General features: G+C 44.9%; 1 protein-coding gene across 1 annotated transcript in view; it reads left to right on the top strand.

The window, feature by feature from the left end:
• The first annotated feature begins 628 nt into the window (after nt 1-628).
• PITPNA (phosphatidylinositol transfer protein alpha) overlaps nt 629-8,952 on the top strand; it is a 230,081-nt gene continuing 221,757 nt past the window's right edge. Inside the window, exon 1 of the mRNA XM_085649058.1 lies at nt 629-1,265. Within this exon, the coding sequence (XP_085505184.1) occupies nt 1,246-1,265 (20 nt within the window). The 5' untranslated portion in view covers nt 629-1,245. The remainder of the gene's footprint in view (nt 1,266-8,952) is intronic.

The following is an 8,952-nucleotide window of genomic DNA, read 5'->3' as shown; positions in this document are numbered from 1 at the left end:
ACCCTACGTGGCGTGCCTGTTGCATCACAGGCACAACACAGCAGTAGAGAGGGAATTCATGGAGAAGGTGGTTATGGGGAGGGGCGCCAAAAAACTGTCGTAAAAGCCGCCACCAGTGCTCGAGTGGGCCCTGGCTGGGAGTCTTCGACACCCACCCCCCTCACACACACACACACACACACACACACAAGATCGGGCCCCTGATCCACTACATACTGAGAATATTTTGGGTTCCGATAAAAAGGAGGCTGTAGGTTAAAAAGGGAGCGTTAACCTCTCCATCAACTTGCAATGACGTGCAAAAAGTTTTAAGCATCAAGAAAGCTAAAATAAAAACATTTTAGCTTACAAACCGCAAACCTCACGCGCAAATCTAGAGTATCGCACACATGGCAACGTTTATTACTATCAAAGTATCTGGTTACAGTAACAAGAAACCCTGCGACTATTTCCGGTTTGGAGTTTTTAAGCGAGAAACAGCAGTAGTAGGCGGGGCTGACGTGTTCTGAGCGTGTGACATCAGATCTCAAGATGACCGAACGTGGCGACGCTAGAAGTGCGCGTGACGTTCCTGTTGCTGCAGTAACGCTCCGCCCCCGCGCCGAGCGGACCAGGAAGCGCCAGTAACCTTCATTGCCGAGTTGGGGGGGGGCAATAGTGGGCAGCGGGAACCAAGAGACCGGGGAAGGTAGATCAGGTGCAGAACCGGGATTGGAGAATAAAAATAAGCCCCAGATCAGCAGAGAACGAAATTGGGGGCTGGCAGCTGGGACGTAGTATAGAAAGACTGAGAGGCTCCGGGAAGCCTAAGACCTTCATTAAGAAGGCAGAGGGGAGCAGCTCATGTCCAAGGGAACAGAGGACCCGGAGCCGGGAAAGAGCTAGACGAACTGGGAGGCGAAGTAAGGGACCAAAGAGACAGAGCCAAAGGGGCCTGGGGCGGAGTGGTGCTAATGAAAGAGGGGCACTTGGGACTAGATAAAGAAGCACTGAACAGGACAGTCGTGGGACCCAGGTGACAGAGACAGGAAAGAGCAGGGAACTTGTAGACCAGTCGTAGAGTCAAACGCAGGTGGGTGAAAGACTTAAGGTCACTTTAGGTAAAGTAGAAAACAAGGATATTGGGAGTCTAGTGGAGGAGAACGTAAGGGAGGTCCCGGGCAACGGATACCCAGGCTTGGAGTGAAACGGGGTCCAGTGGAGTGGAATCGCCACTGCCATCCAGGAAGAGCCGGCGGAGGCACCATGGTTCTCATCAAGGAGTTGTGAGTACTCAAAGGGACGAGTGTGGGCGATCTGAACTGCATGGCACACGCGTGGGAGTAGCACACACAGGATCTGGTGACGTTCTAGGCAGAACTGTGGCTCTTGTAATGCGGTTTGTTTATATCCTGGAGGTTAGTGGTGTCGTCCGTGTATTTGTGAATGACTTGGTCCTATGGCCAGTTTATAATTGGGGATCTAGCTCTGTATTTATTTTTTATAATTTAGTGTTCTGAAGTTTTTATTAGTGTATAGTAGGAGGTCTAACGTCATTGAGTGTTTAATTGAATGGTTTGGTGCTGGCCTCTTTTTTATGTATAGCTGAGACGTATGATCCTGTGGTGGTGCAATTAGGTTTGTAGCTGATGGGATAGATATTGTGATCTGACTCTGGGGCTCTTGATGCACTGGCCGGTATGTAGATGCTGGTATGCTGTTGTGGGAAGTTTATGGCTGTCAGGTCCGATGTTGTGCTGTTAATTGTCAGTTGTCATCGCCGTTTTCTCACTGATATCTGGTGTTTGTGGTCAGTGCAGTATTACTGATGGCTGTTGGGCTATGGGTAGGTTATAGCTGAGGGGCCTGCTTCTGTGTTCACTTTGCTCAGTTTATAGCTGATGTTTTCGAGCTGTGATCAGTTTATAGCTAATGGGTATGGTGATTCCATTTCGTTTATGGTGGAGGTACTATTGCTATCGCTTATTTGGTGGCCAGATTATAGCAGAGGGCCAAGTGGTGCTGGTGTATCAGATTTGTCTGGTACAGAGAAATGTTTTCTGCTGAGGGTCCAGGGCTGCCTGTGTAAAGTATGAGTGGATTAGTCTTACGGCACATTAATTTATTAATTGCGTTTATAACACACAGTTCAACATACATTCCCTGTAGGCGCTGGGCAACAGCAGATAAGACAACACATGAGAAGGGCATCACCTACAGGATGTTTTTCAAGGTTTCCCGAAATGCTGTAAAATGAGCAGTGCTCCCATGTCAAGAGATATTTATTTCCCTATCTCGGAGCCTGGGTGACAACGCTTTTATCTTCCGAGTTAGCACGTTCTTAAGTAAGGGGTAGAGCTAAGGCCTGGCAAGTCAAAAGCGGAGCCATTCCATAGACATTTTACACATGAGGCAAAGTTGTTTAAAAGTGGTCAAGCGTTGCCAAGAGAACCACCGGACATTTCTCAGAAAAGGGGTAATGTGGGTAGGTTTCTTGATGCCATCGGTCAGTCAAGTTGACTCATTCTGGACTTCCTTCAGGCAGACGCTCTGACAATTGGGAAGACTCACATCAAACAGAGTTTATTACCTACCATGCTCTTTCTACTGCTCATCCAAAATCTCTCAGCAGGTTTTCCCTTACTCCTTGTGCTGGTTCTCCACTGAGAAAGTTTGAGCCTCTTTTACTGTTGCTGTGGTTCCTCCAATAGTTATTGCCATCTCTTCTCTTTCATCTTCCCATCCATTTATGTTCGGACTTCTAGGCACGAGTTAGAACTAGAGTGAGACAATTCAAAGTTAGTCATGCTGTGTTTCCAAGTTCCAGCATAATACGTTGCAGGTCACGTTGCCTTTTTGTGTGTCTTGTGTCTGTTTCTTTCAGGGTCGTTTTTAGGGTACTCTGTTTCAAGGTTTTACATGCATATTGATGGCAGGTGAGAACTGCAAGGTTGTGCCTTATGGTATAAAACTTGCGTGTTAAAAGTGAGCAATAGCTTAGTTTATTATAGTGCTTTATACTCCTATTATAGTTACTCATATACAGTCAGTCTTTTTTTTTGTTCTGGGTAGGAGAATTTAGGCACATCATTTACCCCATAGAGGACTAGATTTAGCTTCACCCCAGCCTGCCTGTAAGGGCCAGGTCCCACACATTGCTGAACCATACACTGTACAGCTCAGCTTCTCACCCCCTCAGCCTGGAAATAATAAACGGGCTGCAGAGACACTGTAGCTGTTACAGGTTTGTTAAGGCTGGGAAAGAGTCCTGCACAATTCTCTGCGTGGACAACACGCACAAACTCTCAACAGGACATACTGGAGAAAACACTGCACACAAATCCAGCGCTGGGCAGATATGCTACATTGTTGGGTATGTGGCTATCACAGTGCTAACAGCAGCACACATGTGTAACACACCAATCAACAATACTCTTTAAAAAGCAGATTGTATTGTAATTCCATTTATGTAGCGCTTTATACATTGTGGCGTTGCACAACTATCCAAAAGTAGACATGCCACATATTTGGATATCACTGTGCTTGCATCTGCACTCCCTACCAAGATATACCATACTCTGTAGTACTATCGTACAATAGAATACAGTAAAATAACTCCTAATGTGCATTCGATACAGCCCTAATATGCCATTAATTGGCTAGTAATGGTACCCATTATAAGTCGCTGCCAACAATGAACCACACTCGTACTTCTCTTGGGCAGTGGTCACACCTATAATTTTAAAAGATACGAAAAAGTGATGGTCGAATTGCTTTTATTAATCTCAGCCACTGGTAATTACCACTTACTTGGGGCCGCATTCCAATCCATTGTTATTTTGCACACCATGCCATTTCGGTTTAGACCCAGCCATATGTAAATCGTATTTCTTTAAATAACTGAATGTGGTCAAGGTTATGTGGTGTTGGCACCTTTGGGACTTGGAGCGACCCACTGGATCGATAGTGCCAATTGGAGCTAGGGTTTATTTTGCACCTTTAAATCATTCTATACCCAATGCATGTGGCATTGAGAAGTGATTTGGACAGTTCCGAAATAAGGGCACGACTAAGATAAGACTTGGGGGGAAATGAAAAAACATTTGCTTCCCTCATGGGTGAGAACGGGGTGACGTGATGATGCATGCTCCCACAATATCAGGGAAGGGTTCACAACAAATGCAGTCTCACCAACTGGTACAGTCCTCTGACGGTCCAAACAGGTCTTTCACACTTAGATGCTAAAGGTTAGTCTCATTTGCTTGAGTTGTTCTCCACGCACATCATATATCCCTGCCTTCCTCTTGCTTGTAGGCCAATCACTCCTCTGTAGGGCAGTACAACTCTAATCCTCCAAATCAGATACATCAGCTGGACTCATTTGTTGGCCTGAGGTTGATTGGAATTTTCTAGGAATCATTAAAGTAAGAGCAAAAATTGCCCTTGCTGGTCAAATATGTCTCCAAGCTGAGGTGTAAAGCTTCTTTCGAAGTTCAAAGAATAACAAGAATATGGTCCTGGAGGGGGGGGGGGTCAATTCTTATAGAGTACAGAGGTTACTGGTAGGAAGCTAGGGCCAGTCGAAAAGCATACTATGTTTAAAATCCATAACTCTGGTAAGCCAGAGCAGATAACATCGTCCTGGTCTTTCTCCGTGAAGGGGAAGGGAGTGTCTGAGATTTTCAGACAGAGATTTGCCTTGGACAAAGTTTGGCCACAGATGCCCCCAAGGATGTGTCTAAGAAGACTAAGTAGACAACCATGCCTAGCAGAAATGGCCTTACTTCTGGGCAGCAGTCCCTCCCAAGGTACATTAAAGAACTGTGGAGATGAATTACATTCTTGTGCTGTGATTACTGTGTCTTTGGGAAGGACACCATCCAGACTGCACACTTAGGGCCTGTTATTTAAGATGAAAAAACAGCATGCAGAAAACGCATTTCATGGGTCACAGCTAGTCATATGCTCGTGGGGGAAAGGGGTGTGAAGTGCCCCAGTTATTAGTAGACTAAAATAATTTTACACAAAGGTGGTTGGCGGATTCTGTTCCTTGGTATACTCTTAAAAATGTCTTTGCTCATCCCTAGAACCTCAGTTATGACCAACTGTTCACCACCATGCAGCCTGGTGAGGAGGCAATGCACACTGTCTACTGTAGGTGGGATAATCTTTGCATATACCCACAGCTAAGTGAACTTTGAATTCTGCTGAAGGGGCAACATGAAAACACATGAAGTAACTCCAGTTGTCAAATTCACAGGAAAGAAACACTGTTTCTGCCCGAAAGTCGAATGAATAGCGGGATGGCACAACTATCTGGACGATGAAAGGACCTTTGTTCATACAGTTGTTGGGCGTTTGGATTGGCGGATTCCATATATAATTAAAGTTTAAAAGTTGGTACATAATAATAACATTGATATAGATACAAGTGACAAGCAGCATTTTAAATCTGTTAATACCTTTCCTAACTCACTTGGCTACCTAACCTTTTGAAATAGTGCGATATTTAGAGTAGCACTCAAGCAGTGCTAGATGGAAAATATTGTATTGGTATGGAATCGTGCCTAGCCCCATTTCTTTATTCTACAAGAGTGCTTCCACCGGAGTGTGATGCAGGCAGCAGTCCACATCTTTGTATGGTTCACAGATGTTTCTTTATCTAATACATGCATTCTGCAGGGGCACACCTTGGTGGGCACAAGGTGATGTATGCTGGATTGGCAAGTTGCCTGCAGTCAAGAACGAGTAGATCATACATGACTGTTTGTTTTCCCTTATATTATGGGACTCGTTGTATTTCCGGATTCTAAATACAGGACTACAAGTGAGGGAATTCAAAGAAAAATATCAGAACTGTGTAACCTAATAGCACATGATGTTTTTGAAGGGAAAAAGGTAATTTCAGCTTTTCTTTACATTTCAGTGGTTTGTTTATAGGGTGGGGGTAATACCTTGCTTAAAATAGTCAGTTTTGTACAGCCACCCTTCTACATATTTAAAACAAGGGGATACATTGTTTAATGCACACTTCTAACGTGCATAGTTGAAAGAATCCTTGGTCAGTGGTGACACTTTACGCCAGTCCTTTGTTCTTAATAGAGAGGCTTTTTAATTCTCTTAATAAAAAAGCAAAACTTCAGTTCCAAGAATGCAATATTCTGTGGCCGAAAAGCCAGAACTAGATGAAGGTGTCACATGACGTGGGCAACTTAACTGCTAAACACTTAAACGATGGCTGTAAAGTGAAAATGTTCCTCTTTATGATGTTTAAAATGTTCTCTGCTTTTTTAGGTTCCTCGTTTTGAATAAAAAGTGTCTTAAGTAATATTTTATTTTAACTTCTTTCTATTTGTTCTGCTCTTCTGATTCATTTAATTTTTTCCCTAAAACGTTTAATGTGTATTAATGCTTGTCAAACTGCTATAAAGTATTGCAGAGGTATGTGCAAAAGGCACGAGAGACTCGTTGGACCTTTGTCAGTGCCCTGCACTACGTGATTTGAATGATTTAAGCAGATGATGAATTTCTGTCTTATGGTGCACAAAGCGAGACATTGGACGCTGTAGAATTGATATCTTGCAGAAGCAAGTCCCTATTCCTGAAGTATGACTGATATCTCAGATAACTGCAAAGTCAGTAATTCACTTCCTGCGTCACTGGCTCTCTTGGCATGAGTACAGCTTTGCTGTAATCTTACAGCTTAGCCTAAGAAGCAGTGACAAAACTAACAGTTTTGTTGTGCATGGGGCATGCACCCAGGCATGCAGACACTTTCACTCCTACAGACATTTGTGTGAAAGTCCAATAAATATAAAGGCATGCAAACATACAGACCAATAAGAATGTGTTCATCGATGCACACAGACCAACTGTCACATATATGAAACACACAAAAGGTGTTGGGAGGAATGCTTGCAATTTGTCTAACCACTGGCGATCACTCTGGGTAGCATCCTAACCCATTATTATTTTGCTCATAACTAGGGCAAAACCGGCACTGGGTTGCTTGGGTTCGGGGTCAGGGAGAAGCTGGCCTAGCAATTCACACAGGACTGTTCCCATGAGGAGCAGGGTTAAGACTGATTCGCATATGGCTGGGTTCAGACTAAGATGACCTGGTGACCAAAAGAACAATGGGTTGGGAAGCTACCCCAAGCGACTGACAGTGGTTTGACAAATTGCTATTATACCTTCCATCACCTTTTGTGTGGTTTATGGTACTGCCCTAAATTGCATGGGCATGCCCAAGTGTGGGTCCAATGCTCACTGTGTCACTAGAACCAAGCTGCACCTGGCTGATGACCCTATAACTAGGGCCAAACCGGTCCTCGGTTATTTGTATTCCAGTAGGACCTGGCCTGTCAGTTAAGGCTGGACTGGTCCCATGAGGAGCAGCGTCAAGACTGATTTGCATATGGCTGGGTCCAAACTAAGGTTGGATGGTGAACAGAAGGACGATGGGTTGGAATGCTACCCCGAGCAATTGCCAGTGATTTGACAAATTGCAAGCATTCCTCCCATCACCTTTTTGTGTGATTCAACTATCACATATACCCATTGGCATGGAGCGAGTGCAGGCTGATAAACACCATTGTAATGCAGTGTTATGTATACAAGTGGAACACTGTTTAATGTAAAATGACTTGCACGTCAATGTGCCTCGTGTCATGTCTGACCCTTTCAACCAGTCTTGCAGATTTTGTCCTGGAGCATTTTGCAGCCTGGAATTTTTTAACCTGTGCCTCTATAGATAACAGTAAAACTACAATCATTGATTGGGTATGAGCATATGGATTTCAAATTAAGAGAAGGGTTTCTTGAGATTGTCTTTTTTTTTTTGCTGCTCTAAAGTTTGCCATGATTTTTCATTCTCCATATTCCAAACAGAAATGAACTATGTAAATAGCATTTTTGGGATTTTCATTTACTGTGCTCCTTTAAAAATGAATTCAGACCTTTTTAGGTCTCGCCTGGCGTTGGAGCGCATGCAAGAGCTATAGTCATCAAGGCAGTTTCAAGAAGGGGACTTGAAGCCCCGCCCCTCATTTTCATTGGGTAGCGTCAGCGTTTATATGTTAAACTCTGGCTTCCCATTGAAAAGGAGGGTTTTCGGTTGCTGCCCTTTCGCCTCTTGGTCCGGCCCATCCGGACTGACTCGTCTGTTTTGTGGCTGGTTGCAAAGCAATTTCTTATCTTTAGGAGGCGTGTTAGATAAACACGCTGTGAGAGCCAGTCTGGATGGGCCGTCTCAAAAGGAGACAGGGCGCCGCGTGTTTATTTTTGCATCACGCTTTCACTTTAAAGTGAGAGCGCGATGCAAAAATAAACAGCAGCTGCCTGGCGAGCGCTTGTAGCTGCAGGGTGACAGCGTCCGCGAGCTCTGCTTATGTAGGTCTCTTCCTCCTGCTCTGAGAGCACAGCTCCAGCAGGGCGCGTGCGCTCGGCAACGGCTCGCTGCAGCACACAGAAGGCCTGTGTTTGCTCTGGCTCGGACCACCGCATCCACCCCGTGGCATACTTTTGTGATGTATTTTTAAGTTGCTCTGCTTCTGTCAACATCCCCGTGTGAAGAAGGCCTGTGTTTGCTCTGGCTCGGACCACTGCATCCACTCCGTGGCATACTTTTGTGATTTTTATGTTGCTCTGCTTCTGTCAACATCCTTGTGTGAGAGACTCGCGCTGTTCCGAGAAGTCTGCAATCGGGAAACCACAGCCAAACGTACCGGCAGGACGAGGCCCCGAAATAGGAACACAGCAAGGCACTATGCTGCCAGCTGCCTTTCAAAACGGGCTCACGCTTGTCAAGGGACTCCAAACCTTCCCTCGTTCCACACTCCCGCCTCTGCCACTGGTCAATAATAGTAAAACCTAAGCAAAGAGACTTAAATCTAGGCAGTGACATTGAATACTGCCCAGGTAAGTCTGCAGCTACATTAACAAGCATTGGCATAGCCAATAGGTCTCGCCTTT

This window comes from Triturus cristatus, chromosome 3_2, assembly GCF_964204655.1.
Source record: "Triturus cristatus chromosome 3_2, aTriCri1.1, whole genome shotgun sequence".
Classification (NCBI taxonomy): Eukaryota; Metazoa; Chordata; class Amphibia; order Caudata; family Salamandridae; genus Triturus; species Triturus cristatus.
This window is presented reverse-complemented; position numbering and strand designations above follow the sequence as displayed.